Genomic DNA, 26,191 nt, shown 5'->3' on the forward strand with positions numbered 1-26,191 from the left:
AGCCTAATTCAGCCAGGGATTACGAAATTCATTACCATTTAGTTTCCCATATGCAACTCATATTGTGAAATTTTTGAGCTTCCTGATAACTTTCATTGTCATCCTAAGAGCTTGCTTTTGTGAAGCCTGTTTGTGCTTAAAAAACTTGAGCTGGTTATTCATCCTCATGCAACAAGAAGCGTGTGTGAATCAGGCAGGAATTGTTAGCTGTGGAAAACAGCTTTCTTCTGATTTGTTGGACAGAACAAAAACCTAATTTTTAATGTTTTAGATTCGCTCTGGTAAATCAATACAATTTCCTGAACCTTCTATGCCTGTCTGTAAACTTGTCTATGATACATAAAGATTGGACCCTCCCTTCTGTATTGTTTTAAGATTAATATGTTTTTTATGTGAAGGGCAACATTTCTAGAAGAAAAGAAGGCCCACCTTTACATTACAGTTTCCTTTCTGTGTGGAAGGTTGCACAAAAATTCCTAACAAGCAGTTGATTTTATCATGTGCGAGATGGGGGATTAGACTAGATGATTTTTCAAGGTCCCTTTCAATCCCTAACATTCTGTGATTCTGTGATAACTCTGCTTTCCACTGATGATAGCAGACTCATTTCTCAGTTCACAGACTAGCTCTTTGGCTACCCATGAATGACACGCATGCCTCTTGCTAAGGTAGCTCTAAAATGGTCAGGTACCATCATCTGCTGTGTGCAGATATTGCTGCAACAAACCATTGCAGTTCAAATCTTTGCCACGCTAGATAATACCAGGAATATTCAATACCTCTATTACTGCCCTGTGATACTAGTCTTACGTCCTTTGGATGTCTTCTTCCACCCCAGGGGATTATTGACCTCTGCTGGGGGACCTCTCTGGGCTTTTGCCTCCATTCCTTTTGCTTCTCCAGCCCGGTTCCCCCTGACCCTGCCTGCACGGCTTCCCTGCTCCAGCAGCGAAGGGTCAGCCCTGCTCCCGCACTGTTTTCTCTAGTCACTGGACCGGACACCCTTCCCTTTCTCCTTCGGAAGAAGGAGACCCTGTGCCCAGGTGAAAAGCCCCGTATCGCTTCAAAGCTGTGTGCACCCACCTGTTTTGTAGAAATAGCGCTTCAAAAGAGAAGAGTTTTAAAATTAGCTCCTATTACTGGACCACAAAGCACCGCAATCAGGTTCCAGATTTTGGCTCCTGGGGACCAACAAGAGGTGTTTAGTGGCTTAACTACCCAGTACAGGATGAAATGCGAAAGTAGGTTTTGTTAAACTCCCTTTAAAAAAGCCACAGAGCTTCCCAGAGGAATCTGAATCTTGGTGTTGTAGGCAAACATCTGCTAGAGGAGACCAGCCTCTAAATCCCCTTGCTCACCAGTCTGCATCTGTCTCCTTCCTGCCCAAACAGTGGCATTATATATACATATATATATATTTTTTTTCTAATATCGCAGTACAACCCTAGAAGGGGCTTAACTATAACGAAGAACGAAATGAATCACTTCTGCCCAGATTCAGTGCTGAAGGATGTCGTGGCAAAATAAAAGATAGATCCTACAGAGCTATCTTCTCATTTGCGGAATGATGGGGATGTATACAGCACTGAGAGATCACATCAGTGTCTGCCTAATAATATGGACTGCCGGTTTTATGTGGCTGTATTTACAGTAGCTAGCACAGGAGAATGCAGAATGTGTTCTGCAGACTTCATCTAGGGCTGATGACTGCTTCTGAGTGGAAATTCTCTACAGATTTTCTGCCAACCTGCTTTTGGGCACACACTCAGTGATTATTTCTGCAGGTGCTGCTCGAAATGATGCAATTTAACCATGTGTTATACTCTTTTCTTCTAAGCTTGTTCTGGAGGAAAAAAATGTCAATGCACTGCTAATCTAACCAGTCACATCAGCTTGTTGTGATGAGGGGTGCTGAAAAGATCTTAAAGGAAAGGGAAACTTCCAGCAGTACCTGGCACCCCCCCAGCTGGTGAAAGGCGGTCTCGGCGCTACAGGATGCACTGATCGGCTAGATGGGTGGCATCTGTTATTCTGAGATAATTCACACACCGGTCCTCAGTTTCAATCAGAGAAGAATTCAGGAGTGAAGATGCCCCTCCAGCAACCCTGATGTACACAGAAGTTCCACTAGGTGACAACAACAGAGCTGGCTGTTATAAAGGCAACCACATTTATCTCAGTATCACAACCACAAAAAATAAAAGCAGAGGTCCCGTATGTACAAAAAGCATTTTGGCAAACAGGGTGTGATACTTGAGCTATAAGTCATTTTTCCTCATTGGTTCCTCTGCTTCTTTTGCTGAATAAATGATCCCAACTGATTTCCCTGCTCCAGATGATCTGTCCAAGCAAATAATCTTTTCATTTATTTTTCCCTTGCCTAGGAGGAAATATTTCTTTTCTATTAAAAGATGGTTGCATGGGAATACCAGTCAATGGTCTATGAAATGAGACAAAGAGAGAAACTCTTTGTTGCTAACTCAGATAAAGATTTATCTAGAGCCATCCTGGGTTTATCCTCTCAGTAACAGCCATTTCACAAAACGCAGAGGGAGCGATGTCATTCTCACTTGAGTGTGTATGTGCATTAATTCTTTCTACTGGAAAGAATCGAAACTGTTCATCTATGTGTCACAGCTCCTACAATGACATAATCTAATGGAAATGTATCCCCTTTTATTTGGAAAGCATCCCCATTTTAGGGGGGGATGAGACTATTTTTGCACTATAAGGATCTGACTAGGCTCAGTGGGCATGCTGCTGATATCCGTGAAGCGCCCATCAATCTACAAATTTGTTTCCAAATATATAAGCCACCATCTTCTTTGATGAAGAAAACAAAACTGTGTGATGCCAGGCATATTTGGGCAACATCCTAAAAAGACACTGAGCCATGTTCCTGTATGGTCCCAAAAAGAGCTGAGCTGGCACAAGCAGGAGATGGAGCAGAGCTGGGAAGGAGCTGCAAGGCACGAGCATGGAACTGTGTACGCAGGCAGAGCCAACAAAGCCCATGCGTTGATGAACTACAGCTTCAGTTGGATATTCGGTCTCCTTTGGTTCTCTCCAGAGCCATTGCAAAGAATGAGACACCTCTAGAAGGTGATTTAAGCCACCCAAGATATGCTTTTACTGTGAATGGCCCATAGAGGTTTGCATACCCTTCGCCTGCCTCAGAAGAGCAGCCTGCTATTTCACTAAATTAGGCACTTTAGGTAAGCCTAAAGTTAAACTTAGAGACCAAAACTGTTTCTCCAGATCCTGTAGCACACCTAACACTTCAATGGTGCTAGGAGTGGAGGGGTCCAGGTTCCCTTCTCCTCTGATGCTAGGGAATAATTACACATAAGGCAGAACTCAAAACGTAGGAATAAAAACAATCTATTCTGAGCTCAGATCGGTCCCAGGTGATTGGCAACATGCTTCTTCCATAGGAGACAGGTAATCAAAGGCATTTAGCTATTTGAGGCATCACCTTTCAACATAATAACGGAATATGAGTGTCAGAACGAGCAAAACAGCCACCTCCTGAAAACAGGGTCTGTTCAAAACATCTCTAGGTAGCAGCCTAGAAATACGTCCAAAGCCACTGCTGCAGGAGATCTCTCTGCTCATGGAGGGATCTTCTCCCTGATGGCAACACTTAGGGGGTTTTTACCTTACCTGCATACTGGTGATGAATTTATAAGCAGGCACAGACAGCTTGATGGCCCTTCTCTTTTCATCCTACCTATTGTTATTCATATAATTGTATAATCCTTATTTGAAACTCCCTAAGCTATTTGCTTCAATAACACAAGTTTTATTCATACGATGTGGTTTGAAGAAACAGAGCATAGTGTCTCCTGCAAGAAAAATCCAAATGATGTTTCTTTGTGGCTGGAATTTAATCTATTCTAAGTGGTGCCTCTGCTCCCTAGTGCTTTGCTTACCGGAGGTGAGCTCTCTGGTGCTGAAAACAGAAGATATTTTAGCATTTATGTGCGAGCGCGTGCATGCAGGAATGCAAATCTGTAAAAGTTCCAGAGTTCATCTAAAATGCTAACAGAATTACAAGCTCCCAACCTACAGGGCTTCCGACCGGAAGAACACGTGGTGCTCATTGCTCCTTCCCAAACACAAGAAATGCAGTTATAGTGACATCTCTTCTTCCCCTGGTCAGCAGAGTGGTCTTAATTGTCTATGTCATTATGCAAAAAAAGAAAAAAAGGCCTCAAATTTTATTGTGAGGGTGTTGCTTCCACTGTTGATCTCTAGAGAAACTAATTCCAGGTGTGGGGGCAGTCCTCTCAGTGCTTTTTAAATGTGTAAATTTCTCAGGCGTAACTTTACATTTAATCTGACAGTGAGATACACTAACTGTCTTCCATATACAAGAAGGAATAAGACAAAACCTTTTGTCTCCCTCAGGCATATATCAGTGAACAGAAATAAAAACAGGAGAAATCTACCATAACTTCCATTAAAAAAGGAAGAAAAAAAAAAGAATATGGCACAACAATAGCAAGCTGTCCTATGAGCAGCAGGGGCAGCTCTGGAGAGGAAATTGTTCAGAAGAGACCTGCACTCTTCTGTTCCTCTTCAGAACACGCGATAGTACAGCTGTGCCATCCCAGGGGTTACCTACCAGCCTGAGCATCACGAATCCTCGTGTGTGGTGAGTGTGTGTACAACGGCATTTGTGTAACATCAAGTAATGAACTGCTTCTATTCAAAGAGTGCTCTAAATGAAACCACTTTTCAGGCAGTCTAATCTGACAACCCAGCTTGTTTGACAACCCAGCTTTTGTTTCTGTCTGCTACCAAGTGACTCTGGGCAAGCTGGTTTTTTCCTGCATCTTCTCCCCATTCAGGCAAATGAGCACACCACCACCCACCTCTCCCTTAAGAACAGTTAGGCTTTTTAACTCCTTAACTTTTTAAAGTAAAATCATTCAAAAATCCCTCTGTATGAGCTCCCCCAAATATCCTCATAGTCAAGGTTTTGAGCAGTTCTGTATTACTTGGCTCTGCCCACAACAGGACGTAACTCATTCAGCCATCACAAGACCAACTGCTGGTAGGTCACTCGCAGCAGGCTGACAATGCCGAGAAATGCAGAACCCGATCTTGCAAACTCTGCAGCAGAAGCCCTGCTGCAAACATTACAGCATGTGGATGAGGAAAGCAGGAAAATAAATGAGGCAGGCTGTCTGGAAAATTTCCATCCCAAAGATCAGATTATTCCTGAAACTTACATGAGTGAGCAGGGGCTGGAAGGGTTACACAGATCCCCCTGCATCTGCATAAATCGTCAGCTCTCTTGGGGCTGGCAAAGCGCTGTAGAAGCACCCGATTTCCTTCAGAGAGGATCCTGCAAGTTGAGAACTGGGAAGTATGTTTACCCAATAATAGTCTGAGGTGAATTTCAGATCCCTCAGGAGGCTCCAGCCGCATAATTGCAAATACTTATTTTATCTGAACCTCATAACTTTAACTTGCAGTGATTAAAATGAAATTCCCATCTCAGATGCGCAGGAACAAAAGTCTTAATAACAACTGCTAAATCTCAGTATCACATTCAGCCACCTTAGTAACCTGTTTAAAAAATAAAAAAATAAAACATCTGGAATCACATTATCATCCAGCAAAAGGGCTGAAATTTCCCTAGGGGAAATATTGGCTTAGAGAGAAATTTTGCTAAAAAATGAAGCTTGTATCATCAGAATGTAAAATCCCAATCAAAGAAAGCAACAGTGTGCTGTAAAACCTAACCACTGTAATGAATAACAACATTTTTCTCTTTGTATCTGTTTAATACCTGAACAGTCTATGTTTAAATTATCTAGCAATGAAAAAGTTCCCTACGGATTCTCCCCCTCCTAAACACAGGTCCAATGCATTTAAAAAAAAGTCACTCCAGGTTGATCACAATGATCATTTGTTTGTGGCAAGCACCACTAATACAACAAATACCCTCACATTCTTCTGTCGTACTGGTAAATAAATGAAGATAACCCTAACACTAACACGATCCCCTATATGCTGTCACGATAACAATGCTGTAGAGTGTCCTACATCTGCACAGGATCATCATCCAAACAGTGTCAGTCGTCTGAGCGAGCCAGGGAAGGTTTTCTTCTTTAATGAATCAGAGAAAGAAACCAAACGTTGGAGCTGATCTTGCCAAACATTTTCAGGTGGCTGTACAGAACGCTCTCGGCATTATGAAACATCCGTAACAACACAAAGAAAAGAAGCAGACTTCTTTTCACATGGCTAACAGCATTGCTTGTGCTTCAATTTCTTCTGCCAAGACAAAGTTTCTTTGGGAGAACTACAGCAAAGAGTGTTCATTGCAACCCCTCTGCAGAGGCAACTGTGGTCAGAAGAGGGGAATTTGGTGGTTTCGGGAGAAGTTTGATTTAGATTGGGTGACAAACACATGGGGAAGGGCGCTGTCAGGACACTGCTTTCCCCCTGCTGTGCCACCGAGCACACACCGAGTTGGCCTAAAATGAATGCTTAATGTAGACTGGATTACTTCCCCAAGGCACCTGGCATTTAACCCTGATACCAAGCACTTCCCTTTTTCTGTCAGATGTTGAAGGTGCCGTACCCACAGGTCAATGGGCCAGCTCCGTACTTACGGCGTTGTTAGCTTTTTGATAAATTGCGCTCGTCAACCCTACCATTTCTTCTGCAATTTGCCAAGGATTAAGCAGATGTGGAAAGGAAAATAGATAACTAGGATTGCAAAGCAGTTTCCCTGGTTTTCTTCACACTAGGAATGCACCAACAGTAGAAGGGATACGTACAATTAAACAATGTTGTTAATACATTGTGCTTAATGAAAACACATACATTCAAGTCACAGCGTTACAATTTGGATATGACAAAATACGAGGTTGCTCAGATGTGGAGTTTTACTTTAGCACGTTGAAGAAGCCTGATCAGACCTGACTCTGGCTTTCAAGCACCCTAACACATGGAATGTCTTATGTATACGGAGAGAAATTACCCGAGATGCAGGGATGTCCTGGCAGCAGAGGACAGGATGAGGAGCACAGTGGCAGGGCTGTAAATCCTGGTCTGTTACTGGCATTTATGGATGTAGGAGAACTCGTTTAATCTCCCCAGCACCATCCACAGCTCTGTAAATCAGGTCACTTTGGATGTGCTGCTGTTCAAGAGCTTGCACTGCTACATTAATCTGCTTAGGCTCCTGCTTGCCCTAAGACCTAAGTCATTTGCCTTTTTTAGCCCTAAGACTGGCTCCTGCGGTCTGGTACAGCCTTTGCTCCCGCACCTACTTTGCAATTAGTACCCGCGGTAGTGAGTTTAAACCTCTATTGCATATTTTTACATGAGACCACGCGTCTGGAACGCAGCACAGACAACAGGATGTGATGGAGGACTGTTGTTGCCAGTGTTTAAAGGAGTATCATCAAAATTAATCTGTTCTAAAACAACATCCAAGTTTCCAGAGCACCTGATAGGACTGAGTCCACATCAGTTATAATATTTACTTTGACTTTTATCACCGATATTTGGCATTTTCATTTTAAACTAGAATATCTCCTGACAGTTTTATTTTCCTTTTTACTATACTTTTATTTTGTTATAGGCTGGTATCTGATACTCATTATCTTAAAGCACAAGTGCTATCTGATTTCAATGCAGACTGGTATCATGAAGGAATGGCAAATTGCTTTAGGAGATTAATAATATAATCCAAAACAACTACCTACAGGTTTTGTATCTACACATTTGTACTACGACTTCCCTATCTCATTCTCCTCCTGCTTAGCCCAGGATATGTGCGATGTTGTAATACCAAGAAATACTGCTGTAGCTTCTATTTACTGCTGTGAAGAGATGACTTTGTGAAGAGCTGAGAAAAACTACTAAAAGGGTGGAAAAACTTATCTGAGATTGGCCAGCATAAAAATGGAAATTTATTCCAAGCTGACAGATAATTTGAGACGTAGGAGCACAGGAACCTAAGACAGAGCCTGAGGAACTCTATCTGCAGCTAAACAAGGTCTTGAATTATGTCCCTTTGATAAAGTCACCTGTCACTGCCCGCTATCCAGGTAAAATCTGAAGGAGTTGAAAACTTCAGCCAAGTAACTGACAAGTCCCAAGGGAGTTGCATGTCAACACAGCACAGAAAGATGCTCTCAAATCTCCAAATACTTGAATGGACAGTCAGCCTTATGTTTTGTTCATTACCAGAAGCATTGAAAGCTGATGGGAGCTCATGTTCCACCATCTATGGAGGAAATAGGGACTTCTTAAATTATGGGGGTAATTTCTTGCAAAATTTGCCAAACACTCTTTTGAAGATGTTGCTTGAATGTTACCTGGAAGTTTAACATCCTTCTCTATCCAAAATTAGATAAATTCCAAGAATCTAGTCTGTGCTCAGTCTGTATTGAGAGAGGATAGCCACCATCTATCCCTTTATATCTAATGTATGGCATTGTCAGTTTTGGTACCACGCAGCTAATGAACACCAGTCCACACGTGGATATCTTATTTGGCTGGGACATGCTGCAGAGTCCCATAAGGCCAGTACTGGAGGCGCATAAGCTACAGCACTCTTAATATCCAAACATGCACCTGCAAGCACAGATGTCTGAGAAAAAAGTTGTAAGAGACTATGGAAGTTCTGTAATAACAGTGAGGAAATGGTTGTCAAATTGTCCTCACAAATAATACGACCATTAATTTACAATCAACAGGATTACTCACTTTCCTTCCACGACAATCACTGAATAAATTATTTTCTTGTCTACCCAGAACCTTTAAAATGAGGTGAGATCAGATGCAAATGAAGAGGAAATTGCCGTTCCAAGGACAGATTTTATTATTTTCAGTCTCTGACAACAAATATATTACTGGTCATATATAAAAAACCCCTGCCCGCTGAACAGCAGAATAATAAAACTGCAAACTTAATTATTAATGGGCACCTGAAGCCATTGGAATCTCTGTCCAGAAGCAACACTTAATTTGTAATGTGCCGTGACTCAGTCAATGTCTTTATATTTATAACTAAAAGACACCGAAACGTGTTTGTAGTAGTAACACTGACTACATGACTGTAGCAGTGCTAAGAGGCGTGGGAGGAATATCAGGTCTGATAGGCTCACATAGGTAAGGCATGAATTAGAGGAAAGTGTTTCAGAGGTAGCTGCAAAGATCATAATTGCCAGCAGCAGCAGCAGTGTCTGCAGAAACATCTGTCCAAACCTGTCAGTCAGCAGGGGAAACCAGAGAAATGGCACATCTTACATGGACACCGCACTCCAAAGTAATAGCTGTAATTGCAATAAGAAAGGTTCCCCGGTCAAACTTTCAATGTTACTTCTGGGCAAAGATCCCAGTACTGAAAAAGATAAAGATCTTTTTCAATTCTTGAATTATTTCCATCTGTACGCCAAGTAGAAAGCATCCACAGCAACTTGGCAAAAATACCACTTTTAAAACAAAAAGGAAAGGCTGAGTTAGTGCTGGAAATTGTTGGCATTGCTGGAGACAGCCAGCAAATTCTGCACTTGTCATCAACACCAGCACTGAGCGGGAAGCAACTGTGCCAGCCCTCACTACCTGCAATCTTCCACCACTGTTCTTTAACCCCTCTGTTACCCTTTGCCCGGAGGGAGCAAACCAGCCCTACCTTGCTGCAGTTCCTCTGCAGAAATCCCCCCCCAGGAAGGCAGTTAATGGCTGGCTGTGTAACACAAGCCCTGCGGGATGCTTTGTTGCAGTATGAATTTGTTCTTCAAGGCCAGTTCTGAGCTGGCCCATCTCTTGCTGTAGCTATCAAGCCAACAGGGACAGTCTTGCCATGCAATCACAATGGTTTCCTAATTCATGGCTTGAACTCATCATGTGCATTTGTCTACTGGGCACTACACTTACACTGACGACTTGTTTAGCTGCTTTCGCTGAGACACTATTGCATTATAAGGATTTTAAATTGATACTGTTATGAACAGGAGTTGAACCAGCAACCAGACCAGAGAGAGTCTACAACCCCAAACTGCACTCCACCAGCCCATCGAGCTGCAGAAAGAGCTGCTGTGGAAGTCAGAAATCAGAGAGCATCCCTCAGCCCCTATAATTCTAACCTGGAAATGGGGATTTCTTTCAAACAGTCCAGTAGTAGAAGCAATTTGTAGGAGACAACTGAAATTTTACTAAGGATCTGTCAGGAATATTAGGACATCTGCATGACTAAAGGCAAACACCAGAGCAATTCAGGTGGAAAGCAGCTCTAGGCCTGTCCTTCTGCGAGCCCTGCCAACCGGGTCGGTAACTGGGCGAGCAGATCCATCGGAAGGCTTGGACCCTGCCAGGAAGGCAGCTAGGGATATAGATCAGCTTCTTCAGCTGGCACACCGCAGCAGCCAGCTAAAGGGACTCTGTCAATATTTCATTTATTTGTGAGGGAAGAAAATAAGGTTTAAAGAGCTTTGAACTTTCAAAAAAGACCCCTATAGCTCCTGGCACTATATCAGCCTAGATCAAAGTCACTTTATTTTTTTATTTTTTACTTTTTTAGATACCCAAACCTGCTCTTTTGTTTAATGCTCCCTGACGCTGCAAAGGACCAAAACGATAATAAGATGCTGCTGTAAGGACAAGCAATTCTTTTCAGGCAGAGTACATTCAAACACACATAAGGGCTCCTGTTACCTGCTAATGGTGCCACAGTTTCACTCTCTCATCTTACTCTGTCAACTTTGTAGCTGAATTATGGCTTTAATATCTTGGTCTCCGTTCTGACTATGATTTGTTCTTTGTTGTTTTTCTGAACTGCACTTCAGAGCAATACATTGTTAGAGACACTTTAGCTGGTTATAACAGAGCATCGCCAACTGAAAGTCTCTTCACTGCTATTCATTATGTACTGATATGAGTGTACATGATCTAAACATGTTCAGAACTTGGAAACCTTTCAGAACGAGTGCAAATTCCTAATAGAATATACTTCTTTACATTTACTTATTTTATTATTAAAACCAGCAGCACATTGCAGTGTAATGCTTTTCCCACTTCATGTATTTTCATCACAAGCTCCACTCAGAATGCATCCTCCATCCTTACAGTTATTTTACTTTAAATATTTCATGATTGATACACAAAAGACAACACTGGATGAATGTAACCCTTATTTCATAAATGCTCCTCAAGGGACTACATATGCTTAATACGTGAAGAAGTACACAGCAGGTCTGTCTAAATTATTATTCATAACTACGAGGGGACTATAAATGCACATTTCTTTTCAAAATTCAGGGTCAATCTAACAGAGTTTTTACGTTGAGCTATCACAGGAGTCAGCTGATGTTCAATGAATAAAGGATTTGAAAGCTCAGGGCCTCCTAACTTCCTACTGGTTCCTTATTTCGAAGGATTCATAAAGGTAAATAGGTGCAGGGAACAACAGTGGATAATTCCAGTTAATGCAGAACAAAAGGGCGAAAGGGACTAAAACCTGGCAAGAAGCTGGCAGACCATCCAAACCCCTCAGTTCTGCTGGATAAGTAACTTTCCCCATCTGAATCCATCTACGGACTGTGCAGATAATGGGGACAAAAAAAATTACCTTCCACTGAACCAAGTTCAACGTGCCTTCCAAAGTACCTATTCAGACCTGATACACCCCAAATTCCTTTCCATATATCTGCCCTGTACCACGGACCTGCCAGGCAGCACCACTCTTTTCCTTCACCAACATTTTGATAATGAACCGTGTGTTATAACGATTCAGGAGATTCATTTGCTAGCAGGACGGGATTTGCAAGTAAAGACTGCCAGGCTCTCAAGTCTACAATACAACACGTACTGCGGTGTGAAGATACCTAATCCAACTCTAACCTGGCTGTGGAGAGCTAAACCCTTAGAAGTTGAAAGGGAAAATAACTAAGGCTAGATGTTTTTATAGCTCTCCAGCTTAAGGATAATTTTCAAAAGCGTATGGAATTGAGGTAACTGAAATAGAATACTTTAATGACACAGCCCATTAGGTTATTAAGGAGATCAGTCAGTTTGTTTCAGTTGCTTTTAATTATCTTCTGTGGAGTTGTTCTGGTTTTATACTGGTGTAATTAAACATATCACATCCCAAGCTGCTTAATTTCCTTAAAGATTCTGTTTACCTGTTTTTAATTTTATGAGAACTTTAACTTCCAGGTGTTTAAACCAACAATTAAAAAAGAGAAGACCCTCTTAGACTGAAGAGGAATCAATTCAGAATATATTTTAAGTTTATGAGTGTTCATTTTCTTCTACTAGCAATTCCCAGTCACTAGTCTCAGGCGAGATATCCTGACATTTTTAATCATACAAACACCATAATTTTGGAACAGCCATAGGCTTCTTCTTTTTGTTTCTTAAGATTTGACAGAGGATACATCATAAATGGCGCTTTAAGAAAAAACAATTCTATTATTCTAGCTAGCTGGGACAATGACTGTCACCATGAAAATAAAATTACTGCCATTAAATCGAGAACTTAATTAGAATCACATCAACAGGTTCATTTTCTACTGGGGACTTGGTCTAGTGGCATGGCATAGGATGATTTACTCAAGAGCACCTATCAGGGCTGAGCCAAGTCTTTAGTCTTTGAATACTTCTGATATTCAAGCTGCCTGGAAGAAGCTCGGTAGTTGCAGAAGGTTCATGGGCACTGCGTCTGGTAGCTAGGGATGAGCTAGCAACTCCCACCGAGAGAAATCTGGTTTATGCCCATGTATGGAGTCAGAAAGAATCAGACTCTAATTTTCCTCCATAATCCAAGCAGACACAGAGCCTCCAGATGACTGTATCAAACACAATCTTTACTTTTCCCCTCCTTTTTCATTACAGAGTGCCCTCTATCCCCAAACTCTGATAGCAAAGATCAATACGATACCAAAGGGAGAGGATTATGGTCTGCCTACACTCAGTTTCTATAACAGAGAGAGAATAAATCTCCCTGGCTGACAAAACGAGACATTAACTGCATTTGCCAGTAGTTGTGAGATACTCTTTAGTTATTCTGGAAATCCTCTTTCATGCAGACACTGGAAATCCCCTGTGCACGTCATCATTTAACCTGTCTGCCAAACTCAATGTCACCTTCCTACCGTCTATCTCCTCCCCCTGCAGCTGGTTCAGCTACAGAAAAGGTGCATAATTATTTCATAAACACGCATCAGTGAGCTCACTGAGCTTGGGAAAAGAGTGTAAAAGACTTAAGTCCTGATCTTGTACATACTTGAGAATGCCACGACATGACAATTCGCTCCAAATGATAACTTAACCAATGAGACCACTTTTCCTTATCAGAGGATAAGAATGAAAGAGACGATGAATAAGAGGATACATCTTATCACAGCAAGAAGCGCCAGGATAAGAATCCAGGAACCTTGGTTGCCATTTTGTCTGACCTGAAAGGAGTCATTTATTCTTTCTGCATTTGTTTTCTTTTCTATGGGGGAGCAGCACTAATACTTATTTTACATGTCTTTTAAAAGCAAATAATGTTCTGAATGCACTTTGAAATTACATGAGTCAGTGCAAAATACGGTCCCATATGTGTAATTTTAAGTTTTTAATGACAATTTAGGCATATGCATGCTGTTAGAAAAACAACAGCTTTACCAATACAATGAAAATCACTATTTGAGTTTATAAATGCCTGTATTTATTAAGAAGGTCTGCCTGAGACTAGGATAATAAAGTTCTCAAACATCTACATGCACACACAGCGGTAACTGGTTGCCAAACTTAAAATGAGTGCCAATTTGCTGAGATCTCAAACAGCCCCAGAAAATTAAGACACAAGATCTCTCTCCATAAATACAATCACCTGAAACAACTCATTCCTTACCAGCAACACCAATATTTCTTCTTCCAGGAGCATGAGATTTCTCAGAAATAAACCCATCTTCAGAGGAGATTGCTAACATCTCAAAACACTGTCCACAACCCACAAAATCACTCCACCTCTACCAGTAGAAATAATACTTCAGCAAAGAAAAATTAAAAGAAGAAAAACAGAAAGAACCTTGCTAAGACAAGTTACAACACCTGCAGGACGCTTCAGTAACACAACAATTAGCATCACAAAATCTAGCTGAAAAATGAATAAATACCGTGCTTTTACAACAGATGGATACATGATGGGTTAAATAGAATGTTGATGTGAAAAGCTGCAATTTCTAAATGAAGGCATTTTCTGAAATGTCAAAATGACTCATCAGTTTGAAATATATTCTGAAAGATTCCCAAAAGAGTCAACCTATTACTGAAGAAAACTGATTAATAAGTCTAGTATCGATCTATTGAAAGTGCACAATGAGTCTGCCTTTCCCTTCGAAATTTCTTCCCACACCAAAACACTAGCAATTTTTCAGGATGGTCCACATGGAAATCATTAAGCAAACATAATAAAAAGGGAAAACAAAATGAAGAAAATCTCAAACATTTACTATAAGAGTTTCTCAGTTCACTTCTTTTGCATGAATTAATGTCACGTTCAGAAACAACCCCAACCTGTCCATCTAAGGGAATGTATTATTCCTCAGAATGGCACTGTTAAAGCACTTGTCTGAAATTCCCAGCTATTTAAAGCGTCTCCTTGAAGGCACCTACAATAACTTTGCATGGGGAAAAATTAAAATGAACTGATGCAATAAGTAGATAAGGATGCAGACTAAGAGAACAAACAACACCTTGGCGTGTCTTAGAATGCAAACGATCACACATGGGAACTTTCTTGAGCTCAAGCTGCTGCTGTAAGCAGCACTGAATTTATTCAGAAAAAAAAAAGATCAAGACTATTAGGAAAGAGATTCAGCCCCAACCCATACAGCAATACAACTGAGATCTGTAGACAGAAAATTCAAGTGAAGTATTTCAAGGTATCACAAGTGGATCTCATTCTAACTCTTCTCCACAGGCCTTTGTGTCTCTGCTGAGGAGTTTGCATGGATCGATCGATCGATCTATCTATCCATCCATCCATCCACACACACATGAATAGACATTTTAGAATGCTGGACAATGGAACTTTGTTGCATTTTGAGATGTTTTCTCTTAAGGTTATTGCAATTTATTGTAGTTATTGCAATTATAATGAGAAAAGGCTCACAAGGCAGTCTGCAAACTATGTATGCAGTTTGCATTGAAATGCACCCAAACGTGGGAAGGTGGACATCGCTATTTAACAGCACATTAGGACACACAGTGATTAAGAATAATTATCCATCTTAAAGTACAAAGCAAAATTAGGAAGACAGAGTGTAATTATGCTAATTGGAATCCAGCCTATGCACTAATACCAAACCTTGGAAATGCAGCTGTGGCTTCTTCACAGGCACAAGTGTTAATTATTGTTTATGTCTCATCCTAAGGACAAACTTTCCCTGGAATACAATGCTAACCAGCAACTCAGAGAACCACCGTGCACAAAAGTTGCCCTACAAAGACACTTGCCACGCTCTTCACAACCTGGTTCTTCATTAGATATTTCTCCCCAGGATGGTTACCAGGTCTGACACAGATGAAATTATACCTGCCTGCAGAGATACTGTTGTGACCAAGGACAAGGGAGTTTTGTTTTTCCAAAAAGATTTTTAGTTCTCTTTTCTTCACCAGGAAGCCTACCGAAAACGCAGCTGATTGTGGTTTCCTACCACAAACCAGGGCATAAGCAACAAGAGCCCATGTAGAAAAATAAGTCTGAAATATATTTTGTTTCTGCCTGTGAAACTCAGCCCCCAGCTTTCATTCAATTTATATATATTTAAACTTATATGACAGTGGTCACTTTTAACATTTCATTTGTATGCACGCTTTTGATGTGCCATGGACACCAGCCAGTCACTAGAAACTTTAAGCAAGAGATCAATCCATTTCCTAATTAGAGATGGGAATTAATGGGAACTGAAATGACCATTGTAAATAAGGCAGGCCCTAGACAACGACTTCTTTACATGCCCTGTACCCTACAGCACTTCCTTTGTAATATTTTCAAACTATCCACTCTCATCAATGATTTATGGTGTCTAGGTGCTACTTGGCAGTACTTTCAATGTCAGTGCTGATAAAGGAGAAAACTTTTATTGTATCTTGAACCCTCAACAACTTGCTTCTGAAATTTGAAAAGAGTTCTTGCATTTGACCTTCATATTTACAGAGTCTAAACACCTGCACTTTCACGGAGAATAACGCTTTAGGAGCACTTCACTAATGAGCCACATCAGCTTTACCCATCATCAGAATATGCCTAATTCCATTGGCCTCGCACCATCCTTCTCCAACTGGGTACTGAACCTCATTGTGACAGCTCATTTAGTTCTGCTGGCAACGTTAATGAGATTACGATTATGTGAGAAACGCACCTACCAAGTATGAATTCTTACGCAGCCCTCTAGTAAAAAAGGAATATTACAACTTTAATAGAAGGAGGCATCAAAAAGAATTTACCCACACAAAGAAATTCAACAATTATGTTTAAATTTAATATAACATGATAAAGAGAAGAGCTGGAGTAAAAGCCTGTCACTGCTTCTCACACAATATTATTTATGGCTCTGTGTAGGACCAACACCACAACATTGGCGGTCAGAAATCTTAATACCTTCTGACACAACTGGGTTGGTCCATCTATTATCACCCACAAATCCTTCAGAAACAAATACTGGTTCAAATAATTATGCTGTTCAACATATTAACTTCCAAGACACCAACAAGAGGAACTGCAGTGATAAAATGACTTGTTTTAGGGAAGATCAGTTAAAAAGAATTATTTGTACCCTGGGCTTCAAATCAAATGCCTTTAATATTAGGATCACACTTTCCACTGAATAAATGTCAGAGAAATAAACTTGATAGAAAAATACATTTTCCATGCTCTAAAATTATGAATTTTAAAAAGGACTGAGAGCACGAAACTACAAAGTCTTTAACCTCAGGGGAATAAATTCAAATACCAACCAGGTCAGTAATAATCTAATGTCAACTGTTACCATAAAAAATGGACAATGATAAATAATGAAGTATCAAGCTGCCAGGGAGGTATTTAGTGAGACCTGTGAGGATCTGTGTTATTCTTACTTACTCTGCATTATTCTCTGTGTATCTTGATTAGAATTTTAAAGAAAAGGTAATGTTTCTCCCTACCCTATTTCACAATCATTTATAACCCAGAGCATGAGAACTGTCAGCCTACCTCTTAAGATTCTTCCAGACTGTTTTTATTCAGTTTGGGTACTTGCTAGCTTGTTTCCAACATTATTTTCCTGAGAAGAAAAATAAAACAAAGCAATCAATGAAAGGTGAACGTTTACGTTGGAGAGGTTTAGCACGCAATGCAGATTTTGCTCATCTAAATGGCAGGTATTTTCTTAATTACATTTTCCTCCTTTCAAAATGTTGACAGCTTAAAGAAAAGGAAGTTTTGTACAGATCTCTGCTCTGACTGGTATTCAGCTGACTTCCACTTCCTGCAGGATGGGTAAATGCCCCTTCTGTTCACAGCTGCATACCTCTCTTATTACTGCTATGACTTTTATTGATGGAGAATATAAAAGAAATACTCATCCCATGTAAATTATTTTAATATGTCGTAGCTAGCCAAATGAAAACGAAGAGGGCCAGCAGCAAGCAGTCCACTCTACAGAAAACAAAGAAGCACTGAATGTTAAAACATTGGAACAATATGAAGTGCTTATTCCTCCTAGCCTTACACTCCATTGCATCAATGCAATTATTTACTCTTCTGCAGGCGTGCATTTCTCTCCTTACCCTGTCCAAACTATTTCTTTATAAGAGCAACACACAGGCTTCTCTTTCAAGAGAAAGATCGCTTGAGCTGCAAAAACCATGTGCTGCACTTAATGAAACATGAGAGAAAACAAGATCTTAAAATCAAGCATAGACCTTGGGCAGGCCAGCCAAAATCCAGCATGAGGTGCTTACTGTGGTAAAATACCTCAGTGACTTCTATGTGACAGAGAAAACACTACGCACCCTGGAACTGAAGTATATGTATTTATTGATAAAATGACTTCCCTAAAAGAAAATATAGTGCTATCATCTACCTTGTAATAGCAATATTAAAGCAGGATCCAGCACGCAGAGGACACGAGCTAACTTCCATATCACGACGTGCTCCCAAAGGGCACTGTCTCTGCCAGCTGTTCCCTCGGCCTGGCTGCCTCAGCAGCAACGCCGGCCTCTTCCCGGCCTTCCACCGCGAGATCCCGCTGTCGCGACACGATATCGCAGGCACAGCACGACAGAGACGGCGGCCGGGCCGGCGGGACCCTCCCGCTTCCCCTGCGGGCCCTTCCCTCAGCGCCCGCCCCGCGCCCTCCCCTCAGCGCCCGGCGGCGGGCTCGGAGCCCCGGCTCCCTCCCCGCTGGGGGCCGGGCCCGCGGCCTCGCCCGGCTCGGAGCCGGGGGCCGGGGCGGCGCAGCGCGGAGCTGGCGGCGGGGCGAGCCGCGGGTAAGGAGCTGGGCCCCGGCCGCCGGCCCTGCGCTGTAGGACGGCCCCGGCGGCTTGCTACGAGGGGGTTTGGCCGTTAAAGTACGGAGGAAGTGGTTTTGGAAAACTTGTGTTTTTGTCCTGGGAATGAAGGATCGTAAAAATATACTCCATGTGTAAGGTAAAGGAAGTGCCGCGTCTGCTGCTGTGCGGTTTTAAGCAGAAGGTGGATGCAGACGGGTTTCTCGGTTAGTTACTTGGCGGTAACTTCACATTTCTTATGGTAATGTTGTTACTTGGTAATTTCCCATTTCTGATGGTAACATAGCTTTTCACGTTTCTGCCTCCTAGGAGGAGATGGAGCTTCTCTCCCTCAGGTTTTCTCCAAACACTCTGCCCTTCTTCAGGGACACAGCTGAAGCACACCACTGACGAGGCTGTGTCCCCGTGTGTCCGGGAGCCCGGGGGCTGCTGGAGGAGCAGCTCGGGCAGGTGCTGTTTTCAAAGCCCTCTCTGCAGGGCTGAGCTCGCCTTCTGCACTCTGGTGAGGTACGGACTTGTCCTCGTGAGGAGTAAAAGCTGCAGGACGCCAGGTGCCACTTTGAAGCAGTCTGTAAATGTGTTTTATTTATTATTTACAAGTATATTTACGTACTCTAGGTTATCTTTTATGTTCATTTTGGAGCAAATACCTCATTTTCACTGTGAAAATGAGCTACTATCATGCATATCTGATACTATGAAATATTGCTCCCTCAGTCAGCCAGTCCCATTACCTGAGCATCCCCACCCCACTCCACATCTCTGCCCCTGCTGCTTGTGCAGCCTCAGCTCCTCAGGCCAGCTGCGGGCTGCAGCACTAATTGCCTCTGTTTGCATTTCCTACTGGTTTTCTCCGGGCAATTTGATCTTATTAACCAGTCTCCAGCCTATTCAGGGTTGGTACAGTGAATAAAAAGAATTGTGTAGTTCTGATGTAACCTGTAAATATTAATAAGCACTATTTTTGACTTTTTGGCACATGTTAAAAATTAAACTTACGGGCCTAGAAATTTGGCACTACAGATTGCTTTTGGAGTCTAGTCTTGGGAAGGAAGGCCTGAATTTGTGTTAGGGGCACAGGGTCCTTACTCAGTGCACAGATGGACCTCAGCAGTAACATGGCACGTACAATAGGCAGCATAGCGTGTTCAGTAGAGAAATGGCTAAAGTCAGCACCTTTAAAACAAAGTTGTCTAAAAACCGTTAGCAAACACCAAAGCAGGGTGGCATAGGTGAACTTCAGGCATGAGAGAAAGTGGTTTTGTTTACTTACTGGGTTCCCTTTTTTCTGATGGAACAACCACAGTTGTCACCGCTGCAGGTATCTTCCCAAAGGGATATGACCCGCACATTTATTCTTCTTATCTTATTAGAGGAAAAAAATAGGGCAAAATTGTTTAGGACAAAGTTGTTTACCTCCTTAGATTCAAAGGAAGAAGGGGAAGTACATCATTCTAACTTTAAAGGGGGGGGGGGGAGCAAAGAATAACCACACACACACAGCTTTAAAGTGTATCCACATTACATTATAGCTACCTATCTGAGGCCTGTTTTATTCCTGGAACTTGGTTCTGGAGAGTTTTATTATTTTTTTTCACGCTGAGAGCGTGACCATCATTTTGAGAGCATCATCTGGCTGATACTTGTCATGTTTTTTTCTAATTTTCTGGACAAAATCTAAGCAGAACAAGGAGGCTTTGCTTTTCTGAGAGGTGAGAGGTTTAAGGCAAAAGAAATAATTTTTTTTTAAATCACCTTTTGTTTTCATAAATGACTTCGTCCAAGTGTTACCTGTATTTCACAACAGACTTGAAAGGAGTGCTGATCAAAATTCATTGTAAATGCCCAGTGGTAATTGTTATTGTAGGCTTACCCAGCAGATCTTAATGATGCATCACTTTAATCAGCAGTAGTGCTTTGGCGGGTGTTGCCTTGATGTAGCACAGTTACTTCAGCCACCTAAACTGGGTTTGAGCTGAGCTGTGATATTCCTCTGTATGCCTGCCATAGCTGTAAGTAATCTGGTCATTTATCCTGTGTAACTGAAACTGTTAATGGTTTTCTTTTGTTTTCATTTGTAGTGCTGCACCATGGCTACTACCTCAGCAGATAGTTCTGGTAGCTGTGAAAAGGGGCAGGTGGAGTTGAGCCAGAGTTCCAGGAGCTCTGTTTTTGACTACTCAGAAGATACGTTTGAGTCCTTCAGTGAGGAGGAAGCAGCCTGCTGCCAGCATGAGAGCGAACCACCTGAACTGTGTTGTTCTGTAGAGGATGTAGAGTCTTCTGCCGTGTCGGATGGGTTAGAAGGCACGTCATGTCTGGCAGGCCAAAGTCACACAGGTATGCAGAGTTTACCATGCTTGAGACCTGTCTTGCACAGCTTTAGATCTGTGCAGTGGAGGACTTGGCAAAAATAAAAACTTAAAAAATTGCATGCAGTGTGCCCACTGTACAGAGCAACAGAACCTCAGCATGCTTAGATCTGTGTCTTGGTTTCTCAGGATTCACTGATGACTACTTATAGGAGGGTTATGAATTGGCCATGAAAACCCTTCCTTAGTAATCTTGTGGTGCTTAAACTGTATTGGCACGTTCCAAATTTCTGCAAGATACTATGACTTCATAACCAGGTATGAGAAGCATCTGGGCTATGTAGTAATTCTTCCAAGGGTGGAGGGAAAGATCCAAGACTTGAAATACTTAAGAGGGCTGGATAGCACCTTAAAGCTGCAGCAGAGTGATAAAGAAGCAGACAGCAGGAAATAAGCTAACTGTCTCAATGTCTTGTTTGTTAGTTCTTTTCCCCCTTGTGTCTGTGGGGTTCTGTCATTCTTCTTCCCTTTCTCCAAATCTGGTCTGAGAAATATTGTGGGTACTTGAAGACATGATTTTTAAAAATCTGTTCTTAGTTCGGGAGCTTGTCAGCATGTATAAACAGTATAGTTTTTAAAACTAAGGCACTTAATATATTTTTTAAAAACAGCGTGGACTTGAGATATATGGTAATGTATGTTAGCTGGCATTGTTGTAATCTGATTCTTCTTTGTCCAACTTGATCAGCTGCTGTATACCAATATATAATTAACCTTGTCTGTACTTAAAAATGACAGCCTGTTTGTTCTTACTGTAGACAAGCCCAGTAGAGATGTTCTTTCTGTTCCTCACCCAGCCAGCACCTTACTGCTTTACTGCCTTTTTTTTTTTTAATCCCTCCCCACGTCTGCAATAATAACCAGCACAATTTTTTAGGAGTCCTTTTAAAATAATGTTTAGGCATGAAATCTCAGCAATGCAGGCCAAAACTTGTAGTCAAATATATATATATGTGTATGTAACCCCCTATTTGTCATAGCACGGAGTATAGCCTTAGTGCTTCAAAAATCTGAATAAAGAGATTATCATCGCCTTGATGTCTTATTCATGCTACATTTATGTAATTGAGCAGTGTCTAATGGATTAGATTTAACAGTTTTGGCTCAGAATTTTTAGTTTTTACAAAGACTAGGTATTAATAAACCTTTTTTTTTTCTTGATATATAGCAACTTTTAGAAATTATTCCATGTCTAACCATTAAAATCCATATTGTTGGCATCCAGAAGCATGTGCTAGGAGGAATCCTTGTGTGTATAGAGGTGCTTTTAATAAGTGTTAACACTTATTATCTTTATAAGGTTAATATTTCATAAAATTATGGAGTCTTCTGAATGCTACTAGTTAAGTGAGGAAACCAGGGAATAATTCACAGGAAATATTTTGGGAAGTTGATATCTCTCTGCAGTATATATCTTACAGAGAGCAGCATATATACATAATAAGAACTATAGAAGACTTGTCATGCTGGTATCTCCATAGGGACACATTATTTCCTTGTGTAAGCCCTCTCAATTTGCTATTAGTACCCTGAAAACAGAGTAGAGAAGTCAGGTGCTTGCTCAGTGTGCTCAGTATTTTGAACTGGAACTGTGTATCTTCCTGTCAGTGGCACTGGCTTGTCAGACCTCTTAAGTCTTTTTTTTTTACCCAGCTCTTCACTTTCACAACTTTGCTGGATCCTTAGTTACTGCAGAACTGGAGTTGTACTGGAACAAGTTGAAGAACAGGGAATTTATATAGATTTTCATTCTCCTCCTGCCTTCCCTCCCCATTATTTTTTCACTTGGATCAATACCTTGATAGAGTTCACCAAAGCTCCCATGAGTACTTGTACTGCTATAAGAGAAGGGCCTGCGTAGGGCTGCAAGTAAGTGATACGGGGAGCTGATTGTGGTTGTTAGCATTGCAGACAAAACAATGTGTGAGTCTTTTTCTCAGCTTATCCTCTAGTCTTTCAGTGGAGTGACAGAAGCTTGCTCTGTATTTCAGCCTCAAACTCTGATGTCATCTGTAAAGGCCGATGGCTTGGGGCTTCTTTTCCCTCACCAGGGAAAACTCAATCACATTCAAGTGTGATTGCCTCCTGTTTTGTCTTACCACCTGATTTGTTTTTTCTCATTCCTGATTTCTTTACAATGTATGTCCAAAGCTACCTTTTTTTCTATTGTAGATGAGCAGTCTGAAGTAGTTGGTTCTGCGGCTGTGGAAAGATATTTCATGAGAAAATGGATGGATGTTCTAAAAAATAAAGAAGCTGTCATTAAGCAAGGCAAATCTGTCATCAAAACTCATTCTGGTGAGTTCGCTAACTTTAGTAGAATTTATAATTCTTCTTTCTTTGACAAAGGGGATGTGAATTTTTAATGACTAAAATTTTATGTATAAGCTATTAAGGTAAGCCAGGTAATTAACCTGACTTAATTAGCCACATAATTAAGTATGAAGATTCTCTTTTATGCCTTCTTGGAAAAACAGTTTGTCTACTGTAACACACGGCTTTGCTGCTCCTGACACAGAGACATTAGACTAGTGATGCATTACCACAAGGTGCGGATAAATCTACATAAAAATGTATCTACATCTTAAATTTAACTGAAAACCTCAAAATTTTACTGGGCTATTTTATTTTTTCCCATTTTTCTCTATAGCTGTACAGGTACTAGGGTTGTATTTTTTTGCTCCAAAATCACCATGCCTTCAGAATGTGCGAAATGTTTTCCCCCTGTTGATCATTTGTGTTAATTACTGAATGACGTGTTTGCCATGTTCTAGTTCCTTTCCCAAGCTGCAGGAGGCAGCAGGGCACCAACTTTGACAAGAACAATGGAACAGCTTTAACCAACACAATGATGTAGTGCATGGAGGAGGAGAGGGGTTGGGAGGGAAGAAGGATGCTATTCGCGTGCACTGATTATACAAGGAGCTGTGAGAGCAGATGGTGGGATGGAAGTCCTGCTCAAATCTTTCTGAAAAGTGGGTCAGAGATACTATTTTTAATTAAAAAAAGAGCAAGAAAGCTGTAGTTGAGCAAAAAATAATTGAATCAGAAGAGGAATCTTCCTCATGTTCCTTCATGTGTATAAGAAGTGAAGAAATTCAGAGGTTTTATAGGGCCCTTCTAAGACTAATTAATCAAGTAGGTCCTATTGCCCAGGTGCTTTGTGGCATTGCACTCACATACAAACATCCTGAAACTTCACGTACTGCAGGAGAACATGACCTGAGATTATTTTTAGGCTCTTCTTAATTGCATAGCTCATTCACAACAGTGGTGAGTCAGTGTTATGAGTTCCTGACTCATCTTCAGCATTTACCTTCCTGTTACTGGATTTCTAGGACTTCACGTAGTCAAATGAAGAGGCAGCTAATGTAGATTATCTCATCTCTAGTAGTGAGGCTTCTTCTGACCAGCTCCTCTGCAGTTGTCTTCCTAAAATACATCTGAATCTTGTGACCGTTTGATATGCAGAGAAATTGAAGAGGTCCTGATGAATTTGGATTCATTTAACAAATACAAAACAACAGGATAGTGTTAAGGAGGTTTTCCTTCTTCATAGGGTTTTCTTTGAGAGTTGGTTGGGAAGACTTCCTCCTGAAATTTGTATTTCTGTACTGCTATACAAACATTCTGCTTTTGGTTTATGGACTTTGGATGGGAAGAGTCAGACTGGTCATTGAGACTTGAAAAGCCAGCTCTTTCCTTAGCTTGTGGTGACGTATGAAATGATGCATTGTTTTCTATCTGTCCTGTCTCTTGTCATCGGAGCAGCTAAGCACTTTTCAGGCACATTCATTGTTACTGTGCTTCCAACCACTATCAATAAGAAGCTTCTTGCTTAAGCTGCTTTCATGCAAACATAGAACACAGTCTAGTGATGGACAGGTCATCTCCAAATTCATCAGCATCAATTGTACTTAGCTGTGTGTGTATTACTCTTTGATTTTTTTTGTTTTTTTTTTTTTTTTTACAGCACACTACTGACATATATCCAACATAAGCACAGCAACTTTCATATGCTGACATCTATAAATGTCTTCTCTTTGACTTAATAATTCATTGCTCAGTGGACCCTGAGCCCCTTATTTTATCAACTTGGAAACTTTTTAAGCACAATAGAAGATGAGCTCACCTAGAGGTAGGCTGCTGCACAGTTGGTCCCTTCAATAAGTTTAGCAAAATGAATGGTGCATGCACTGAGCATGCGTGTTACTTTTGAATTCATCTGCAGCTAATAAAATAAGAGAGTTTTTACATATCTTACTACTGATACTGTTAAATAAGGAAAAGAAAATCCAGGTTTGCCCATGGGAATGCCGCGGAGAATGGTTCTTGTTTTTCATAGTTTTATTTATGGCCTGAAAGAAGAAAAACCTAGATGTTGACCTCAAGAAAATTGAGAAATTTTTATCATAATTGCTTCTTAGTCTCTTCCTTGGACCTCCACCTCAGTTTTGTAGCAACTAGCTGTTATTAGACAAATGCATCACAGAGAAAAAAACAAACAAACAAACCAAAAAAACAACAGAAAACACAAAGCAAACACACACACACAACCCCACTATTCCTTGAAGTCCGTAACTCCCTGTCAATTATTCCAAAGAGTGTTAGTCGTTTTTAAAATGTACTACAGGAAGCCGCAGTTGTTCAGCTCAGAGGTGGCTGAAAGTTCAAGTGGGGCTTTTCAGTGCTCTGACTTCTGCTGTATTCAGAGATTCACTCACCTTTGTCTGCAAGGTATTTGTAAGGTGTGAACAAATTTCTGCATGTCCAAGCATTTAATTATTGTCTTGGCAAATAGTAATTTGCTACAAGTATGTACTAAAAGTAGTAGTAGTTGTCTATAAGAATTGAGAAATCTAAGCATTCTGTTCGCAGAAGGGAGCGGGTATCCATTAGTCTGCTGGCTCTTTTTTATTCCTGAGCTTGTCAGCACCTAAACTTACTGCTTGGTAAAAAGCACAAGGTGTGGGATTCATACAGGCTTAGACCCTCGATTCCAGAGTTCTCTTCTAGTTTGTTTCCTACCAGTCTATTAGAAAACTTTACTATTCTGTAGTAAAACAGCATTGATGCAGCCTCGATGGGAAGTCTCAACCAGCAGCATCCACGTGGAAACTCCTGCTAGTGAAGAGCTTCTTGGTTAATAAAGTCTTTATAGAACTGAGAAAGAATGAGTTTCTTCTGGAAAACATGGGTTCTGCAAGGCTCTTAGTGTTGTCTCTTCTAATCATAGCTTATTGGAAACAGGTTATCCTGCACCACGCTGCAGGAACTTTACTGGCTTTGAATCCATATTTCTATGA

At 41.1% G+C, this 26,191-nt stretch overlaps 1 protein-coding gene and 1 long non-coding RNA gene across 15 annotated transcripts in view; one reads left to right on the forward strand and one right to left on the reverse strand.

Annotated features, from left to right (window-relative positions):
- The window catches only part of LOC106047498 (uncharacterized), a 33,962-nt gene extending 15,648 nt beyond the window's left edge, over window positions 1-18,314 (reverse strand). For 2 of the 4 annotated variants that reach the window (XR_010834839.1, XR_010834838.1), the window contains exons 1-2: window positions 18,087-18,314; window positions 17,216-17,285 (exon numbers count right to left, since the gene is read on the reverse strand). This is a non-coding gene — a long non-coding RNA (uncharacterized lncRNA). Of the gene's footprint in view, window positions 1-1,079; window positions 1,182-1,951; window positions 2,128-17,215; window positions 17,286-18,086 lie in introns of those variants that run through there. The other 2 variants (XR_010834837.1, XR_001213794.3) reach the window with 2 other exon arrangements.
- Window positions 18,294-26,191, forward strand: part of C13H8orf48 (chromosome 13 C8orf48 homolog) — a 101,555-nt gene continuing 93,657 nt past the window's right edge. For 7 of the 11 annotated variants that reach the window (XR_010834832.1, XR_010834833.1, XR_010834831.1 and 4 more), the window contains exons 1-4: window positions 18,294-18,492; window positions 18,823-19,084; window positions 20,595-20,853; window positions 23,058-23,182. Coding sequence is in view for 8 of the 11 variants with exons in the window: in XM_067005153.1 (XP_066861254.1) it covers window positions 20,604-20,853; window positions 23,058-23,182 (375 nt within the window). In the remaining 3 variants the exon portion in view is untranslated. Of the gene's footprint in view, window positions 18,720-18,822; window positions 19,085-20,261; window positions 20,509-20,594; window positions 20,854-23,057; window positions 23,184-26,191 lie in introns of those variants that run through there. The other 4 variants (XM_067005152.1, XM_067005156.1, XM_067005155.1 and 1 more) reach the window with 4 other exon arrangements.

Source organism: Anser cygnoides, chromosome 13 (assembly GCF_040182565.1).
Source record: "Anser cygnoides isolate HZ-2024a breed goose chromosome 13, Taihu_goose_T2T_genome, whole genome shotgun sequence".
NCBI classification, from domain to species: Eukaryota; Metazoa; Chordata; class Aves; order Anseriformes; family Anatidae; genus Anser; species Anser cygnoides.